General features: G+C 47.8%; 7 protein-coding genes across 7 annotated transcripts; 5 read left to right on the top strand and 2 right to left on the bottom strand.

Annotated features, from left to right (window-relative positions):
* Positions 1-585: 585 nt before the first annotated feature.
* On the top strand, positions 586-2,350 carry I302_106524 (uncharacterized protein; the record flags this gene model as incomplete). Its single annotated transcript, XM_019192829.1, has 3 exons — positions 586-867; positions 927-1,015; positions 1,072-2,350. 3 exons carry the CDS (start codon positions 586-588, stop codon positions 2,348-2,350), a joined length of 1,650 nt encoding a protein of 549 aa, XP_019045826.1.
* Positions 2,351-4,785: 2,435 nt separating this feature from the next.
* I302_106523 (uncharacterized protein) lies at positions 4,786-6,778 on the top strand (the record flags this gene model as incomplete). Its single annotated transcript, XM_019192830.1, has 3 exons — positions 4,786-4,961; positions 5,032-5,092; positions 5,171-6,778. 3 exons carry the CDS (start codon positions 4,786-4,788, stop codon positions 6,776-6,778), a joined length of 1,845 nt encoding a protein of 614 aa, XP_019045827.1.
* Positions 6,779-7,516: 738 nt separating this feature from the next.
* I302_106522 (uncharacterized protein) lies at positions 7,517-8,435 on the bottom strand (the record flags this gene model as incomplete). Its single annotated transcript, XM_019192831.1, has 4 exons — positions 7,517-7,659; positions 7,749-7,800; positions 7,883-8,202; positions 8,396-8,435. The coding sequence occupies 4 exons, from the start codon at positions 8,433-8,435 to the stop codon at positions 7,517-7,519; spliced, it is 555 nt and encodes a 184-aa protein (XP_019045828.1).
* A 956-nt stretch (positions 8,436-9,391) lies between these two features.
* I302_106521 (uncharacterized protein) lies at positions 9,392-10,496 on the top strand (the record flags this gene model as incomplete). Its single annotated transcript, XM_019192832.1, has 4 exons — positions 9,392-9,514; positions 9,723-9,949; positions 10,132-10,240; positions 10,398-10,496. 4 exons carry the CDS (start codon positions 9,392-9,394, stop codon positions 10,494-10,496), a joined length of 558 nt encoding a protein of 185 aa, XP_019045829.1.
* Positions 10,497-11,150: 654 nt separating this feature from the next.
* Positions 11,151-15,182, top strand: I302_106520 (allantoicase; the record flags this gene model as incomplete). Its single annotated transcript, XM_019192833.1, has 13 exons — positions 11,151-11,217; positions 11,319-11,404; positions 11,623-11,711; positions 11,845-12,121; positions 12,254-12,610; positions 12,883-13,057; positions 13,224-13,578; positions 13,691-13,869; positions 13,941-13,966; positions 14,035-14,586; positions 14,727-14,799; positions 14,871-14,951; positions 15,025-15,182. The coding sequence occupies 13 exons, from the start codon at positions 11,151-11,153 to the stop codon at positions 15,180-15,182; spliced, it is 2,475 nt and encodes an 824-aa protein (XP_019045830.1).
* Positions 15,183-15,940: 758 nt separating this feature from the next.
* On the top strand, positions 15,941-16,183 carry I302_106519 (uncharacterized protein; the record flags this gene model as incomplete). The annotated part of the gene is made up of 1 exon (XM_065870290.1): positions 15,941-16,183. One exon carries the CDS (start codon positions 15,941-15,943, stop codon positions 16,181-16,183), a length of 243 nt encoding a protein of 80 aa, XP_065726362.1.
* Positions 16,184-16,409: 226 nt separating this feature from the next.
* I302_106518 (uncharacterized protein) lies at positions 16,410-19,964 on the bottom strand (the record flags this gene model as incomplete). The annotated part of the gene is made up of 14 exons (XM_019192834.2): positions 16,410-16,478; positions 16,541-16,688; positions 16,823-17,003; positions 17,107-17,275; positions 17,346-17,560; positions 17,649-17,764; positions 17,917-18,287; positions 18,402-18,492; positions 18,578-18,953; positions 19,014-19,106; positions 19,170-19,266; positions 19,335-19,429; positions 19,496-19,593; positions 19,684-19,964. The coding sequence occupies 14 exons, from the start codon at positions 19,962-19,964 to the stop codon at positions 16,410-16,412; spliced, it is 2,400 nt and encodes a 799-aa protein (XP_019045831.2).
* Positions 19,965-20,084: the final 120 nt, after the last annotated feature.

Genomic DNA, 20,084 nt, shown 5'->3' with positions numbered 1-20,084 from the left:
CCGGACGCATGCAAATCTATAGCTTATCGCTCATAGCGGTGAGACCAAAGAGTTTTTCGATGAGAGAGGTAGCTGCAACCGGCAGAGCCATTGTGAGCAAGGTATCCGCTGTAAGACTCCTTCTGCGTGAGACGAGGAAAGCCTCCCGCTGTTGGGTGGAGCATGCATTAGATCACGGACATCCATCGAGATAAAGTGATTTACCCAATTGCAAGCCAAGAAAGCTGGGTGTTCCAAGTATAGCTCTCTTTCGGTTGCTTCTCAGGGATGCAAGTCATGTGCCTGAAACTCAATACGATCTCGAGTTGAGCTAAGCGAAGCGATCGTCGTATCCCTCCCTTCTCTCCCTTGAATCGGTCTCTGCTCCATTTTTGCTTCCCTTGCCAATCTCTCTTTCCCTGCGGGGCTAGAAGAGCTCTTATCTCTTTTCTCTTCTCATCTCGTTTACGGCTTATCTCGTTGTCTCGCTCCAACATTGCCATCCCCCCTCCTCCTCTTGTCTATATATACTAGCCATCGCCCCGTCTTCTCTTTTTTATCCCCCTCAACTCAATCTTTTATCCTCCCCACCCACACTCATCCATCATGTCTCTCGATCACGAATACGACGACAAGAAGGGTGCCGACGTCTACCAGCAACAGGTCGGTGGCGCTGATCAAATACAGCATGAACAGTACTCGGAAGAGATCGTCCCACAAGATGGTCTCAAACGATCCCTCAAGTCCAGACACCTGGCAATGATTTCCATTGGTGGTGTCATTGGTACGGGTCTGTTCTTGGGTACTGGTTCCGCTCTGGCTCATGGTGGACCTCTCGGTCTCTTCATGGGTTACGCTTTAATGGGTAGTATCTGTTACTCAGTCATGGTGAGTTATCTTGATCTTGCTGCCTTCGCTATTGGTAGCACTGGCTGATATCATCACAGATCTCCCTCGGTGAAATGATTTCTTTTCTTCCTATTCCCGGTGGTCACATTAAACTCGCTGAGCGATTTGTTGACCCTGCTCTCGCTTTGTGAGTCCTTCCTCCCCCTTATCATGCATACCCGCTAATCTTTCGATCTACTCCAGCACCATGGGTTGGAATTATTGGTACAACTGGGTCATCATTCTTCCCGCCGAATTGTCTGCCGCTGCTGTCTTGATCAACCTCTGGAACAAAACCATCAACAACGCTCTCTGGATTTCCATCTGCCTTATCGTCGTTGTCGTCATCAACCTTTTCGGTGCTGGTGTCTACGGTGAATGTGAATTCTGGTTCGCCTCCATCAAGGTTCTCACCATCACCGGGTTGATCATCCTCGGTATTATCATCACTGCCGGTGGTGGCCCCGACCACAAGTCAATCGGTTTCCAATACTGGCGAGACCCTGGACCTTTCGTGCAATACGAAGGTATCAGCGGTTCTCTCGGTCGATTCCTCGGTTTCTGGGCTGTGCTCACTCAAGCCGCGTTCTCTTATATCGGTACTGAGATCGTTGCCATCGCTGCCGGTGAAGCCAAGAACCCCCGACGAAACCTTCCCAGAGCCATCAAGAAGGTCTATATCCGAATCTTGGTCTTCTACCTCGGTGGTACTTTCATCATTGGTCTCCTTGTCCCTTCTAACGACAAAGGTCTCGCCCTTAACTCCGGTACCGCTCTTGCCTCTCCCTTCGTCATTGCTATCAGACGAGCTGGTATCCCCGCTCTTCCAAGTATCATCAACGCCTGTCTTTTGACTTCCGCTTGGTCTGCCGCTTCCTCCGATCTTTTCACCTCATCCCGAGCCATCTACGGTCTTGCCATCACCCGACAAGCCCCCAAGATCTTCGCCAGAACCACCAAGAACGGTCTCCCATACGTTGCCATCATCTTCTGTGCTCTGTTCGGTGCTCTCGCCTACATGTCTCTGCAATCTACCGCTGGTCAAGTATTCGGTTACTTTGCCAACTTGACCGCCGCCGCTGGTTTGATGACATGGTGGGGTATCTGTGTCACCTACGTCCGATTCGAGAAAGGTCTCAGAGATCAAGGTATCGACAAGTCCACTCTCCCTTACACTTCTTTCTTGAACAAGAAAGCTTTCGCCGCCAAGTACGCCATCGTCATGATCTCCATCATTCTCTTCTTCTCAGCTTGGTCAGTCTTCCTTAAAGGCAACTGGGACACCGCCACATTCGTTACCAACTACCTTCCTCTTTGGCTCTTCCCTCTTCTTTGGGTCGGCTACAAGCTCATCAAGAAGACCAGGTTCGTCCGGTCGACCGAAATGGACTTCGTATCCGGTTTGGACGTTGTCGAGGCCGAGTCTTACGACGAACCACCTCCTACCACCTTTGCCGGAAAAGTTTGGGCTGCCATCATGTAAGGCTCTGAGATGGACAAGTAGGATAGGATGTTGTGGCAGTCGATATTAGGGAGATCTAGATTGTTAAAATACTTTACACCATATATACATATAGGTTGTTCGTTATATTAAATTTTTATCGCTTATGCACTCATTTGAGGACAAACAATATATACTCCCAGGAACGTGCATGACTTGATCAAATGCATGTGCTCTCAGGCTGTCTGTGTATTGGTCATATCACTTTAGAGGGACCACACGGGTCAAGCCTGATTCTCAGCTGCACCTCGCAACTAGTTCACACCGATCCAAAGTATCACCTACGATCCACATCATCGCCACCCTACTTTCCCAGCCTCATCTTCGGTGCTGTTGGACTTGGTCTCAGACTGCCTAGGACAGCTGAGATTGGACGATCAATTGCAAAGCAGGCAAGGCCATTCCTTTCGGTTCGAGGTATGCACACTTCACGCCTAGACTTGCTGACTGGCAAGCTCTATACAGTCATGTTACCAATTAAAATATGTCCAGGAGGAAATTGGTGTGGAGCTAAGAATGCGGTAATCAGACTTTGAACGCTTTGCGAAGATGAACGGGATTCCTGAGCAAAGTCCCCCGCCGCAGAGGGTCGCATGCTTGAGAGCAAAAAGCTTATCATGACTACCCAAAAGTCCCTAAGAATCGATGAGCCTGAGCTAGGAGACTAGCCATCCACTCCCCTCTGTCACGATAGACAGCAATGCAAATCGAATAGACGACCGCACGGTCCGAACGAAGTCCGAAGAATCGAGATACCATGGTGCTTATTGGTTAGGTTGGATCACGTTAGATGAGCTTATCTGTATGCATTGCGTGATACCTTACTGGTCGACCGCATGTATCCAATTATTGCAGACAGCATGCTCCAATGTGGCTCAGGCACCGCCATGAGGAAGCTTATAAAAGCATGACGCAAGGTGGCTTTGAGTGATATGCATGGCGATAACGCTGTGATGAAGCCGTGTGATACAGTCAGATGGATATTGAATCTCGTTATCTCGCTCCACATGCTTCGTTCTGCGTGTTGTTATCTGTGTAGCTATTTTAAGAAGCCCAATCTCTTGGTACACAGTCTGTGCTGTGTATCATAGACAGGTGCCACTGAGCTCCCATCAAGTCCTGTGCCACCTGAAAGGTTAGCATGTCCCAGACCCTGATGCCCGTATGCAGTAGAGATACGATAGACAAGAATCTTGCTGAAACCTCGATGAGGACGAGCCTCTGTGCAAGTTGAATACTTGTCGAGTCAGTCAGTCGCGCGTCCGGCGCTTTAACACAGCTGCCTATGGTCGGAAAGACCTGCACTCGAAGAAGGAGGAGGAAATTGAGTCGTGCCGAAAAACCTCGGAAATTTATTAACTCAACAATAACAACCCATGTCTCGTGCGGCCAAATAGGGTAAACCCAACTATTTTCCCGCGGCGTCGGCAAATCAGTCCATTACAATTGGATTGGCATCGCTAAAACTGGATTTGTGCAGTTCATTTTGGTTTTCGTCCTGCCGTGCCGGAGAAAACGGGTCGATCAGCATTCAGTTACAGCAGCGAAAAAAACCAATTGCCGTCCCAGGTGGATACAGTACGATTTTTAGCGTGGCGAATAATTTATTTTCTCGTTTACTTGATTTTGATTTTTGGAACCATGCGGTTTGTTCCAAAACCCTACCGACCATGCCAAAATCAATTGAATCACACTTACACCCTACATGGTTGCACATTGGTCGCACTTACCATATGGAGGAGAATCTCCCACTCCGAACCAATACGAGTCGAGCTAGAGCTAAAGCTAAAGAGGACCACACGACTCCATCCGAGAAACCTTGATTTGCTTCACATGGTACATTGTCCACCGAGCCTTGTGAATCCTGATGGATTTTCGGTTTCTCCTCCCCTGCTCAGCTGAAGCTTGTAGCGACGACACGGGGTAGGAATGAGTTAAAAATAACCCAGCCCAGAGCATCCTATCTCTGCGCTGGCGGATGAACGAGAGCCTATCAGAGTTCTCGGAAATGACCATGCGGGCGTTGTCGGTGTGATACCAGGAGATGTCGGGTGGAGCATCAAAGTGAAGATGAATAATGTCGTGATGATAACGAATCGAGTCGTGTGCGTGCTTGCTTTGATTGGGATGCAAGCGATTCGGGAGAGATAACGGATTGATATTTAAGAACAACTGGTTTGGTTTGGGATTGATCATCTCCCACTCTAATTTGAACAAGCACGAACTAAAATAGTACTACAGCGACTTTAATTAGGATTAGGATAAACAACAGGTCCTATCGCCACTTGACCAGACCATAGAAATATTGAATATCAACAACAATGGGTGAGTGGTAGTCAACATGTCGACCGCTATGCCATGGTCCGCTTTACTGAACCGGACACTTCACTATAGCTACACACGCCAGCGTGACAGACATGCAGTCTGCTCCAATCCCTCCTACGGGCCTGCCAGCCAGTGCAGTCAATGCTGAGGATCTCCATCAAGAAAAGACTTCTTTGGAACCTGAGACTGGCCTCGTTGCCACTGGTGCTTTGGAATATGTCAACGAGGCGGATGAGCCTACAGATGAGGAGTTTGCTACCCTTCGAAAGTGAGTCAGACAATCCTCCATCTCCACCGATTACCTGGAAATGGTATTGATACGATTGATCGTCCATTAGGGTCCCAGCAAAGATGAAGTGGGTTAGTATCGCGTTATGTACTATCGAATTGGCCGAACGAGTGAGTGAGATTCCTTGCGACGCCCATGCTCTCTGTCTATGCTTGTTCTCATGCTTATGCTCCCATCTTCGTGTCTAGGCGTCCTACCTGGGTTGTTCAGGAGTAGTCAAGAATTTTGTGAATCGACCATTACCTAAAGGAGGAAATGGTGCAGGAGCAGTCGCACCAGGTGCAGCGGGGGAGAATCAGACAGCCGGTGCACTGGGTAAAGGGACCGTAACAGCTTCAGCGGTGTACAACGCCTTCATCTTCTTGGCGTACGTCCTGCCCATCGCGGGAGGTATCATCGCCGATACCAAGTGGGGTCGATTCAAGACCATCGCCGTCGGTACAGGTGTGGGTATCATCGCGCACGTTTTGCTCGTCATCTCAGCTGTACCCTCAATCATCGAAAAAGGTCACGCCATCGGTCCATTCCTCTTATCCCTCTATATCCTCTCATTCGCCTCTGGATTTATCAAGCCCTGTTTGGCCACGTTGATGTGCGATCAGATCCCCGTCAAGCGACCGACGCTCAAGACCCTCCCATCTGGTGAGAGAGTGATCGTCGATCCCCAAACTACTGTGCAACGATACCTCCTCATCTTCTACTTCTGCATCAACGTCGGTGGATTCTTCGCCATCGCTTCGTCATACTCTGCTAGATTCGTTGGATACTGGTTGGCCTACCTACTCCCAGGTATCGTATACATGATTATGCCTTTGGTGCTTGCCTTCCTCTACAAGAAGCTGTACCACGCCCCACCCCAGGGATCGGTCACCCTCGAAGCATTCCGAGTTATCGGTACATGCCTCAAGAACGGCGGTTGGAAATCTATCTTTGGAGGTTCCGAGAAGTTCTGGAACAGGGCCAAACCATCTACCATCCTAGCTGAGACCGGGTCGATCGACCACTCCAAGATCACATGGGACGACTTGTTTGTAGACGAGATGAGACAATCCCTCTCTGCTTGTGTTGTCTTCCTCCTCACCCCAATTTTCATCATGGCCGACGGAGGTATCGGAGCGCAAGAGAATGCCCTCTCCGCAGCGGTAACTCTCGATAACGCCCCCAACGACGTTATCGATAACCTCAATCCCCTCACCATCATCTTCTTCACTCCCATCATCACGTACGGATTCTACCCATTCTTCGAGAAGATCGGATATCCCCTCAAACCTATGACTCGACTCTCCATCGGTTTCATGCTGGGTTGCATCAACATGATTTACGGTGCCGTCCTCCAGTGGAAGGTGTACCAAACCTCCCCCTGTGGATACTACGCCTCGACAGCCGACGTGTGCGAAGATGTCTCGTCAATCTCCATCTGGGCTTTGACCCCTCTACAGGCATTACCAGCTATCGGTGAGATCTTCGTCATGGTGACGGGGTACGAGCTGGCCTACACCAGAGCACCAGCCAGGATGAAGGGTCTCGTCTACGCCATCTGTCTTTTCTCCTCGGCCATCTCCTCCGCTATCGGATTAGCATGCTCTAACGCCATCCAGGATCCATACCTCATCTGGCCATATGTCGCCCTGGCGGTGGCATGTTTCATCTGCGCGGTCATCTTCCCAGTATTCTTCAGACACCTCAACGAACCCACGAGGGTATTCGCCGATCCTGCCAGACAAGCCGGTCAACTCCAACCTGTCGCAGGCGAGAAGGTAGCTACTACAGCGAACACCTCGAGCGAGAAGATCTAATTTACCTACATCTAAAACACCATCTATAGTCTGATACACATCTTATAATTTCGGTCCGGTAAATATCTAGATTTTAAGATCTTACTACAACGTTCATACCAGCCATACTTCTCATTTTTCGTTTTCGCCTATGTCCTGGAGCGGTTTCACTTTTGTTTTTGTATTTGTCATCTTGGGGAAGTACGATGCACGTGGGTTCTTCATTTGTTTAGCTTTTGTTCATCATTCGGTTCTACGCACGCGACATGCATCTTATGACTTGACTTGACTTCTCCTTTGACCCGGTGCTCATTTTGATACCTCTCTTCGCAAACTGGGCAATCGTACATCGGTCGCTACCTCTCTCCTCCCATAAAAGAGTGCGCTCTACTTAAGTTGCACTCACCTGACACTGCTCAAATGTCAATTGGAATCATGAAAGACAGGGTAGCATACAGGGTAGAAGTGAGTGCCGATAATAACTGGGTCGTCTGTCAACGCCGATGCCAGAAGATAGGCATCAACGCCAACAGCGATTTCCTACCGATACTTTCTTTCGACGCAACAGACAAGCGTGAAGCCATAGATTCATAAAGCTGGTATAACGATGATAGCTAATCATAAACGAAAACATATGTGTAAAATTGTCCATCCCTTTCCCTATCCTGTCCGATAAGCGATTCTCACACCCTTCCGACATATGAACTCGTAAACATCCTCCGACCAGTGATGTCCTTCTTGCCTTTTCTGGGAAACAGATTATGTTCCACTACCAGCGTTACCTGCGATGTTCTTCGCAGAGGCAGTCGCGTCGGGATCGATACCGTTCAAAGTCATTGCCCATTGTTGGGTTGGGTTGGGAACTGTGGTCAAAGTAGCTGTTACTGTTGCTGTTGGTAGGTCTGTGGGACAAGGAAGAAAGGGTTAGCATATCGGAATTGCAGATAGGACGAAGAACTGATAAATGTGGGATGTGGTATGTCGCACTTACCTGGATCGGTGTAGTTGTCGGGTTTGGTTGAGTAGATGGAGAATTTAGGAGACTGAGGGAGCATACGAGTCAGTCGGCAAATCCACTAGTCAGTCATGGCAAGGACACCAACGATGGAAAACACTTATACTCACTTTCGCATAAACCTCCCCATGATAAGTATTCATGAAAATCAAGAAGAACCCATCCCCCGTAGGTAACCCCTCGACCAGATCAACTTCAATCTCCCCTCCGTAATACTTCTTCCCAGGAAGCTTCTCCATGGGTACTCGTAATGCGATGGGCAAGAACCCAACCATGATGGTCCGGTTCGAGTTGTGCAGTTGGATATCAAATGACTCGATACCTGTTCCACCACCTGTTTTCCATGCTACGAGGTTTTTCTGACCTATGACCCAGGGGTTGGTTAGGGTTGGGTTGGAGATTGGCCAGTAGATTGTGGAGAGGGAGAGGGCTGTGATGTGTATAAAAGAGTTAGTCGGGTTCTTGTGCAGGGACCTCTCACGCCTCTTCAGTAAGTGTGGATGATGATGAGACGCAATATGCCCTCTTCCGTAATGGGGTGAATTGTAGCACACCCTCATCCATGTACAGCTTATGGCAAGAACATATCTGAACACGGAATGAACGGTATGACGCGTACTCACCAAAGGGAAGGAAAGGCAGTAGAAGCGCCAAAAGCTTCATCTTGGCTTGAATGATCCTATGCTTAGTTGTTGGTGTACTGATGAGATTGGAGGGTGCTATAGGTGTCAGATATGTGGTATGATATATGATGTATGATAGGGTGAATCACGATGATTGGATGAATGATATAATAAGAAGACGACGAAAGCTGAAAATGAACAATTAATCGAAAAGACATGACACTCTCACTCTCTCGCTGGATGCTCAGCCTTGGTGCCGTGCAACAGTGTGTGAAATGCAAACAAGGTGAGATATTACCTTATTGGGTAGTTGCACCACGTGATTCAACATCTCATCCAAGAGGTCGCGTCTGTCTTTGCTTGTTGATGAGACTACATACTTGCTCAAGTAGTACTAACACGGATGCATAAGGTTGTCATCTGCATGTATGGCCTTGTGTAAGTGGAGGGCGTTGAGATCAAGATGAGATGCCCGACATAGCTTCTGATATGCGAGTAAGGAAGTAGAATCAACATACGCATCGCCTGAATCCCGTTACGTGTGGTTTTCCCAGATGCAAGGCGGTGTATGATGTTTTTGGATCCCTGGTATCGCCCTGCCTGCCCCTCATGAATACACTCGGTATCACCAGTAGAGTACATGTACTGTACAGCCCGAAAGGTGAATGCATAATGAGTCCGAGTAGAGATGTAACCACCATGTATGCACAGGATATAACGATATAGCATATGCACGGATCGGATAATTCGTACTATAAAGCTGAAAATTGAGCTAGATGTGCCTTTGAAACGACCTGATCAACAAGTTGGATTACCTGAAAATATGGCTTACAATTCCAAAACATATATATAAAGATACCAATCATCGTCAACTTTCCTTTCTTCCTCTTCTTCTTCTTCTTTCAACAACCATCACTATCATCACCCACGAGTCATCCTCCATCCCTACATAGACGTACAACCCTCTAAAACCTCATACACCAATACACCCCCAACATGTTCGCCAAAATCCTCTTCCCGCTCGCTCTCTTCGTTGCCGCTGCTCAGGCTATTCAGATTACAAACCCGTCAAATTCATCTGGGTGGCAAAGTACTGGAGCTCAGTTGATCGAGTGGACTGTGAGTGCGGTCTTCTACCCACTAACTACTCGGATGCTGAGAGGCTGACGTTTGTTGACTCCCACTTGTTTGTTACCCCTGCTTGACGACGTACACCTATACCACTCACCGATACACCGACGCACACTCCCCCTTCGTCTCAAACGACCTCCGCACGATTACTCTACTACTCTTTCCCTGTCCTTGGACCTATCTCCTAAACTTATAGTCCGTCGCTACCGACCCCAAGAACTTCTCAATCTACATCTCCCAACCTGGTTCATCCGCCAAACAAGTCATCCAAAAAGACGTCAACACCTCTGAACAATCTTTCATTTACACTCCTTCGCGAACCATCTCACCAGGTCAAGGGTACCAGATCTCATTCATGGGTAACGACGAGAATAACGGGATCTTGGCCCAGTCTAATCAGTTTGAAGTGAAGGAGGGGGAGTCGTGAGCATCATTTCTATCTACATACTCTTAGCAGTCCACTTCCTGGGGAGCTTTTCCTCTCCGTCTCTCGTGCATCATGTCATACTCATCCTTTCGATCTCACGCTGTCCATGCGCTCGCCCCTGTTCATCTCATCGATGGTCATTATATCTCAAATGCTAATACCTCTACTTCACCCACAGCACTCTCTCTGCCACCTCAACCGCTTCCCTCACAACCACCGACGCTACCACCGCATCCCCTACTGCTGCTTCTACCACCGGTTCGGGCACCCAATCAGCCACTTCAGCTGTAAGTGCTTCTTTATCACTTTATCAAAATTCCCCACATGAGACACTCAGACCAGGCATTCATGAATCTTACTCTCTCGCACATCTCAATGCCTCATCCTCGTCTTCCTTATTTATATACGACACAGCAGCTGACCTCGTCTCTCATAATGCTCCAGGCCGCATCATCAGGTAACAGCAACTCTGCAGGCTACATATTGACCGCCCCGTCAGGTGCACTCCTCTTCGTAGCTGGTTTAGTCGGTATCTTTGCCTAACCATGTTTCATTCAACGCCAATGAATACAAAATTTCAACCTCGCTTCGTGTTTCCCCTTTTGAAAGGGAGTAATGGATGAGCGATGTGTTTCTTATCGATATGGACTATATTCTTCTTTTGTCATCGAACCCCAACCCTTTTAGATGTATTATATTATATTCTTCATACGATGGGATGCCATGAATGAACATTATGTGCATAGTCTACAAGTGAATATGATTGAATTGCATGAACCACTCTACCCAAGCATGCATCTTTATTTTACAAACGAGTATGATTGGCACGCTGGCACGGTCCGTTACTCCGGGTGTTACTAGGTATGTATGATGTGATTTGACGATCTGTGTCCGGTTTGATCGGTCCTACGCGATGTGATTTGATGGTGGCATCAAACGGGTATGAGCGATAAGATACCCTAAGGGGAGATAAGGGATTTCACGGGTATAGCTCTAGGTCTAGCTCTACTCGAGTAATTGCAGGGGAGATCCAGGTCAGTCTTGTGAGATGCGATCTTGCTTATTTGCTTGTGATTTATATGTACTGTATATTACTGTGTATTGCATACGATATTCGCATTATTTCTTGAATAAGATATCTTGTCAAGTAGGCAGCACAAAGATAAGGAATAGAAAAGAAAAAAAAACGCAACGATCATGTCATACACACCCAAACAAATCAAATTGGAAGAGTTCGACTCAACTATCAGATCAGGTTATGTCGGTGAGTACCCGTACTGGATCACTCCCATATTTGCTAGGATCTCGTCGAAAAGATACATATATGACTGACCGGTGCTTGTGTGTTAAATTGGATCTTTTCAGAGGTATCTTCAGCCTCACTTGGAGGAGAGGTCGTAGCTTGTTCGGATGATTTTTTCGCTTCGAAGCATAATTTGTTGAAACCCGGTGTGAGTGCTTCCGCTGTGACCTGGAGGGAATACGCTCCTGGTGTGGACATAAGATATGACGAGGTATCGAACCAAGAGGGAGAGACATCAAGCTATATGGTCGATGTACTGTATATACACTCTGCAATGGGTGCTCCTGATCTGTATCTTCATGAACGACGTGGTGTCATATCGTTTCTGGTTGAATCTTCGATGCTGATTCTACGTCTATGCAATAGCCCTCAATCTCTATGAAAGGCCAATTCGGTCCCAATGGAGCATTGTACGATGGCTGGGAATCTAGGAGACACAATCCCTCATTTGACTGGTAAGTCACTTATCACTGGATTTGATTTCTGAAATTCTCAAGACATCACAGAGTGAAGCGAATCACCTCTTCATTTCACTCTCTCTGCGCTCTTGCTCTTGGACTCGGACCCAGTGCTGATACGTTTGCTTAGGGTCATAATCCACCTCGCTACCTCCTCATCCATCTCATACGTCGATATAGATACATCCCATTTCAGCGGCAACGAAGCTCCCCAATCTCAGATCTTCGCTTTACCTCATCAACCCACCCCTCTCAAGACCCTCAGTCCAAATACCAAGGGATGGGTCGAAGTGCTTCCCGTTGTTGATCTCGGTCCGAATAGTAGACATATTTTTGAGATGGGGGATAAAGGGAGGGAGGGGGAATGGGAGTGGTTGATGGTTAGGATGATACCTGATGGGGGGATGGTAAGTTTTTCTTTGGGACAATAATTGTCATTCCCAAAGATCATCTTGAGGTCTGTTATGCGAAGCCGGAGAGTTCTTGCTATCCATCTTCAAAAGTAAGGTCATGGTAGCTGACGAAACATCAAAACACAGGCCCGATTCAGAGCATACGGTACTCCCACTCCACCCGCACTCCCCACCTCCCTCCCAGAGAACTACAGATCCACCGAACCCATCGACCTGGTCTCCCCATTGATAGGAGGCAAGATCGTCTCATGCTCCGACGCCAACTTCTCCCCCCCACAGAACCTCCTCTTACCCGGCAGAGGAATCGACATGTCAGATGGCTGGGAGACAAGGAGATCGCAGCATCAAAGAGGGAAATATGCTGCTGATGGATTGCTGGCTGGGCAGGAGAGGAAAGAGTGGGTGATTGTGCAACTAGGAGTTACGGGGGTGGTAGGGTACGTGGAGGTTGATACGGCTTTTCATCCGGGTAATTATCCTGTTGTGAGTTGCGTTGTTCCCTTCTTCATGCCGTGCTGTATCGCTACTTGTACTTTAACCAGGGGTGAGGTATACGAAGAGACGTCAGACGAGATGATTGTGGTTGGTATGAGTGGATATGGAAAGTGGAGGATAATGAATGGGCAGATGGCCAAAGGACCTGCCCCCCTTTGACGATCATTGAGCATCCTTTGGATTGACCCCAAATATCATCGGTCTAGACCAGCTGATGAGCTGAGAGCTGACGATATTACCTTATAACTCTGACTACACAGGCATGTACCATCGAAGCGACCCTTCTGGAACCAGGCTCAGATATCACCAATGCTCAATGGACACAGATAGTCAGTAAGAAGCCATTGGGACCACACAGGCAACATTTCTTCGACATTGAGAAGACCATTGGTGACGGGAGGGTGTGGAGCCATGTGAGGTATACTGTCTATCCAGGTGAGCTACTCTATCTCCTCTTACGTAGTGCGACCGCAAAGACAATCATGTCATGTTAGCTTGACATATATACCATCATAGCACATCACACGGATTATACAACTCCCGATTCCCCATAAACCCCCATCATGAGCCTGCATGTACTAACAGCCCCACCTGACCATAGACGGCGGTTCAAAACGACTAAGGATCTTCGGCTACCCCCTCTCCCCCTCCTCCTCCCAATCTACATCCACATCGACAGACCTGGATCTACCAGTCCTACCATTAACGTACGAAGTGTTCAAACCATACGGTCAAGTCATCCAAGGATACTCTTTCCCATCCTCCGCTCCAAAGGGGATAAACGTAACTACCGCCAATCAGGGCACAGCCGCCAAGTTCCATCGACTCGGTAAGATCGAGGAGACGTATCTTGAGGGAGTCGGTAAACCTGGGGGGAGTTTTGTTGGGTGTGTGAAGGCGGAGAGTAGATTGGATGTGGGTGAGGGGAAGAGGATGAAGGTTGAGTTGTTGGAGAGGTACGTATTTTCATGTCGTCTCAACTATGCCGCTTCATGGGGTTTGGTTCAAGAATTTACGATCAACCTTGACATCCATACTGATATTGTTGGTTCTTATTCTCATGAATAGACACCAATACACCACACAGGCATTTATCCCTCTTGGTCGACCTGCCAACTCACCTCCTCCCGGAGCGTACATCGTGGTAGCAGCCTTGAATGGATCAGATGATAAACCGGATTTGAGCACTGCTAGGGCGTTCTTGGCAACTGCTGCTCAGGGGGTATCGTTCGATGCTGGTATTTGGCGTGAGTGTTGCGTGCGACTCAGGTTTGCCAAACTTGGAAAGGTCTTTATCTGATGTATATGTGTGCGGTAGATCACTCCCTGTTCACTGTCGGAGGGGTAAGTCAGAATCGTGACCCCTAAATGCGGTCGTGCGTGTGCGTACTGATATGGTAAACTCCCACCAGGACCTCGAATACGCAGTGATCGAACGAGGAACGCCCGATCCATCCATCCCTGCATACGTGGAGAAAGTCCAACCGTCTCTCTCAACATATCTGCAAATCCCACCGTTCCCACCTAACGCCTCGCCTTCAAAGGCGACCAAGACTGCCCATCCGGAGATCACTCACACCAACGGAAGTTCTCATCCAAAGACCAACGGACACACCAATGGAAATGGATTCCTATCGTCCTTACTGCCTTCCACTCAACCATCAACCATCGAGCCAGTCCTAATTACCACAGAAAACTTCGCACCCTTCGGATCAATCATCTCCACCACCCCCTCAGCATCGCACAAAGACTCTGAATCTTCCCCTGATGGAAAGACCGTCAAACACAACTGTCTTGCACCTATCATTTCCACTTACCCTGCTGAAGCGGGTGCGATCACTGCCATTTCTGTGTTTAGAGCTACCAAGAAGGTTGGACTGGAGAGGGGGAGGGTGTTTGATGTGAGATTGATGGAGAGACATGAGTTTACTAGTCAGGCGTTCTTGCCTATAGGTAAGGCTGAGGTGAGTTTGAATCTTGTGTTGACTTTCGCAAAGCATTCCCGCTGTACATCGCACCTCTGGGTCACCTTCCTTTGTGTTCGTCAACGGATATAACGTAGACTTCGGAAATGTCGCTGATTGCTGTTTTTCTTACTATATAGTGGGCCGGTAAATCCGAAGAAGCGCTGGAAGCAGGTGGTGAATTCTTGGTTATCGTAGCAGAGAATGGACCTGGTGAGTCTCCTGCCTCACCTATGAAACGGAGAGTCGAAGAGACAGACTGATCGTAGTATGTGCGCGGCTAGACGATAAACCCGATCCTAAAACTATCAAATCATTCATCTTACCTCCCAATATGGGATTATCTTATGCACCGGGAGTATGGCGTGAGTCAGACAAACTGTTCAAACGATAATAACATGATGTGACACTGATTATTATGCGTACGAATGCTACTAGACCACCCCGTCCTGATCCTAGATTCGACTATTGACTTGGCCTGCGTCGAGACTCAGATCTCGACGGGGTTGCACGGTGATTCCGATGAGAGAGATTGCGAGCTGTTGACTTGGGATGGTCAGGAGGTGTTTGGTAGAGTTGCTGTACCCAATTTGTAAAGCAAAAAGTGCTCGTTTGCGTGAAACGAATCAAGGAAAGAGAAATGGACGAAAAACGGAAGGTCAATTGGTACAATCATGGCTTTGAGGACATGCATGCTCGTTCAGTACCGTTCGAATGGTTAATGAAAGCCCAGAGTCGAGGAGAGGAACAAGGGGCTAGGACCTGAATCATGGATCTGTGCATTCTGTGAGGTCAGGGTTAACGATTTGAAGAAGCTACTCCCTCTCTTCCATCTTTTTGAGCTGGCAGAAATGAGTTTTCAGAGTGCTTGCATAGCCTCTTGATGGGCTGCCTTCAGACCATGGACATTGTCCCAAAGGCCTTGACTCAATCTGTGACTTGTTTTCCGAAGAGAACATGGCGATAAGCGCGAAGAGCAAGAATTGGTCTGGACGTCGAAGGCAAGTCAGACAGGAGGCCAGGACAGCATTTGATTTCTTCTTTCAGACGTCGTCTACCCCTCGCTCCTCTGTCTTGTATTCTGACAATTGTGGTCAAGTATGATCCGGCCGGTCTCAGCGCAGATATCCTTTTATAAAGAGGCCAGCAGTTGAAGGCATGCTGCGAAGGGGTCCGTACTGAAAGGGTCATCGTATCTGATGTTGGCTTTTGGACCTCATGCCCAATGTTGGTGCACACCGTCGCCACTATTCAGATTGAGTTTTGTTTTTGTGTATAAATAGCTGCCCAAGCGAAGTTCACCCTCTTCGTAGGCATCGTTGTCTCTACCCTCTCCAATTACCTTAGAACAGATATGTCTCTCTCGGGTGACCCAGCTTACAACGCCAACGAACGCTGGAAGGCTGCCGCCAACAATTGGGAGAACTCCAAAGGTACCCCTGGTGAGCAGACTGCGTGCGGACAGGTCATGTCAAAGGCAAAAGATGCTTCTGCTTATTGCAGGCAGAACACTATGCCATCGGCACTCCAACAAATAGCCTCTGCGGATTATAATGTTCTCGCAAATGGATGCTGTGTACCTCGAGAGAGATATTAGTTGATGGACATCCCTATCCGGTGTGGTAGCTTGATCGGACGTGTCAACTACATCTCCCAACAGCCCGAACAAGGCTTATTTATATACAGTTGCATCAAGCAAGGTCCTCGATGCAAAGTATTTTATGGAGTTTCGACTGATAACCATGCTGTTTGATGCAGTGTGCAGTGATCTCGACGGTACAGCCGGTTATGGTGATGTCCATCGCACGCGCTATGAGGGTTTACTACAAGTCCTTGGACCGGTGACTGTTCGTCCCGTGGTCAGGTGATGGTGACTGTTCCTGCTTGATGACCTGATCTCAGCCCAAAAGGTTATGTAAATTACTTTTTGTTGTCCAATAAAACACCCACTCACCCTTTGCAATTTGCCTAAATCCCAATTGTTCTGCATCATTTCGGTCTGATCTCTCGGGTTCCACCATTCCAAAAACCAAAAGAAATAATGCTGAACAGCTATTATACAACAAAGTATCGGACCGTATATAGGTCCGAGGGAGAGATACCTGAACACTCATGGTCAGCTTTGAGTTCTCTTTCATATTCATATTCTCGATTTCAACCCATATATGGCTGCTTGTCTTCGCCGCAAGCATTTGTGTCATCTGCCGTTGAGGAATGAACATTCGTGTTGATTCACCTGGATAATCTCTCTGCGGTACTTCTCGAAGGGGTCTCCATAGCCCTCTCATATACTTTTTCAGTCCTCTCCGCCACTTCTTCCCATGTATACATCCCCTTAACCCTTTCATGAGCTTTCAGCGGATCATGTTTACCAGATTTGATCGTGTGTATCGCATGAGTCAGGGCTCGTATGACATCTGTAGATGACCAGAGAAATGTTAGTCTCCCTGTTCTTATTGTCTTGAACTACGACCTGACGATGCCGGGGTAGGAGACTGATGATGTGATAGAATACCTCACCCTCTTCGTCCGCTCGTGCAAACTCTATCATATCCTCAGGTAAGATCTCAGGCACCCCTCCAACCTTGGTAGCCACCACGAACAGCCCCGCAGAGGCGGCTTCAATGATGGATATGCCGAAAGCCTCTGTTAGGGAGTTATTGAGGTATATCTGACCTCGATTCAGGACCTACAAGGGTATATATAACTCGATATCAGCATTTCATCCTTGGCTATCAGACGGATATGAAAACACTTACATCCCTCACATCACCTGGTCTGACTCTCCCTAGTAGCTCCACTCTATCCTGTAGTTGATATTTCTCCCTCATCTGTTCAAGCTCTACCATCTTCGGGCCATCTCCACCAACTACGAATCGTACTTCTGGGAATAGAGCGCAGATGTGCGGACAGGATGCTATGAGGAGGTCAATACCTTTTCGGTAGAATAGTCTGGAGATGACTACTATCGTGACTGTCACCCGATCACCATTGCCAGCATCAGCTACGTTGCATCATATATGTGAGAGACATGGTGTGTTAGAGAGACTGGAACGACTTACTATAGTTTGGATCAGCTTTTGATGGATCAGGTGTGAAATCTTCTGGAATGAGGGCGTTGGGTATCACTGAGACGAGTTCTGGATCAAGTTGAGCTCTTAGGACTGTATTTTCTCGGCTATACGGTTCCAGGATTAGCACATCAGCCTATATCTTATATACATCCTCATCTATAAGCAGATGAGGCTCCTTCAGTGTGATAGATGGTATGGATGAATGGTAGAGTGTTGACGGGATTATCAGGTCTGAGAAGAGTCGATCGATGCTCACCCAGTGTTACTAACACACACCACCCCATCCGCACACCTCAAAGCCCCAACCAAAAGCTTATTCGTCAACACCCCTACCGCATCCCCAAATCCAAATAAACTATGATCCGTAAATACCCCTTTAATCGGTGGGTCGAACAGGTCTTTATGAAATAACGCTTCGTGTGCCAAGGAAGATAATGATCCATGTCCGTGGATCAGGGTGATACGCTCGGCTATCATGATACTTCGGAAATAGGGCAGGAAGAGGAGGTAGTTTGGTAGAGTCGCACTGGATGCGATGGGGAGGATGGGGAGGTAGTATATTTTCAGTCCTGGTGAGAGGTGGCGGATGCCTACTCTTCTGGGATGGGAGTGGGTTATCACTATGACCTATGATTTCTCTGTGTCAGCTATACACCTATGAAATGAGATAGTGCAGCTTCACAATGAATGGTTATCAATGGGGTCGTTTGGTTTCTGCTTCGTCGTCTTATCGATACCCACCTTGTGTCCCCTCTTCATCATCTCAACGCTCAACGAATAGATGTGCCCCTCAACACCCCCCACAACAGGTAAGAAGAAATCGGATATCATTCTGTCGCGTCGTGATACATACATATAAGCCAAAATGCATAGATGGTATTATATCATTCATTACCTAAAACCTAAAACAAGCTCACGCGATTGAGAGCTTCTTCTTATCCTTCTTCTTCCCACTCTTGGTACTTCCATTATCCTCTTCATCCCGAACTGACACCTTACTTGTTTCCTTCGTTTTAACAGATTTGATGGATTTACCTGAATCTGCTTCTTCCTCTCCTACTGCATTTTCCACCGCCTGCTCGTCCGCCGCATGAGTCGCGAAATAACTACTTCTACTATCCTCTTGATGAGCTAGTAATGGCGCTGGCGAGTTCAATTCTGATATTGAGGTTGATGCTGAGGGAGATGGGGATGATATGGATTTGAGCGTTTCTAACATCATTTCTCGTGTTTTCTCCATTAAGGCGGGCACGTCTGAAGCTGTCAAGCCTGTTGTTGGGATAGGTGGAAGGACTGCAGGAATGGCATGTCAGATTTCCACATTTATACACGACTATAGATGAGGTAACTGACCTTTGATCTTGAGAGTACCTCGCTTGAACCGCGTTTTACCATCAAACAATCTATGGTAGTTCTCACATACCACGGGGACGACAGGAACACCAGCTGAATTTGATATGAATATCAGCTGAGTCTAGGGTCTGGAAAACCAACGCAAGCTGAACTTACATTGGACGGCCAGGTAGAAAGCACCTTTCTTGAATGGTAGTAAATCTGACTCGGCGGACATATGTCTTGTTCCTTCTGGGAAGATCCAGAGTGATATCTATCGAATCATTATCAGCTTAGTAGAGGACCCTGGATCATGCAGCAGCTGAAAGAAGCGAGACTCACCCCCTTTCGCTTCATGTCGTCCCCAGCTTGAGTCATACTTGCTACAGCGGATTTATTGTTTGATCGGTTGATGAAGACGGTACCGGACATCATCACTGTGTGCAGACGCCCAGTCAGCTATACGACACACTGCTGAAGGAGTAAAGTCGATCTAGACCTACTCCACCATCCCAATCCTGGGATCCACTTGATACTCTTCTTAGCCATTATGGCAGCTCGTTTGGGAAAGATTCGTCCGAGATAGAGGATATCAACCATACTACCGGAAAGACATGGGCGTTAGTGTTAGTTGATTGCCTGCCAAAACGATTTATGCAGCTCGATAGGAAGTTGATAGTCTGAGATTTACCTCTGATGATTCCCAACCATTACCATACGCCTACCCTTCTTACCCGCTTGACCACCGCCTTCCCCATCCAGTTTCCATAAATACTCCTCGCCCTCTACCTCAAACTTCCATCCTAATATAGGTCCAGCTACATGATAAAATGTCCTTGCTACATAGTAGTTGGTGTTCAATCTTTGACCGGTGAGGGTGCATACCAATCCTATAACCAGGGCGAAGAGCGAAACGAGGAGAAGAAGGATGGTGTAAAGAGCTTGACGAAGCTGGAATGTGATGTTGGCCATTGTCGCGTGCTGTTATAACTGGAAGACAATTGACCGAGGAGACGTTGAGGAGAGACAGGTGAGATGCAAAGGCTACTGAGCCATGGTAGGGGTGTGGATAGCTGTTTGTTGATAGTAAAT

Source organism: Kwoniella bestiolae, chromosome 5, assembly GCF_000512585.2.
Source record: "Kwoniella bestiolae CBS 10118 chromosome 5, complete sequence".
NCBI lineage: Eukaryota > Fungi > Basidiomycota > Tremellomycetes > Tremellales > Cryptococcaceae > Kwoniella > Kwoniella bestiolae.
The sequence above is the reverse complement of the archived record's forward strand: the minus strand, read 5'-3'. Positions and strand labels throughout refer to the sequence as shown.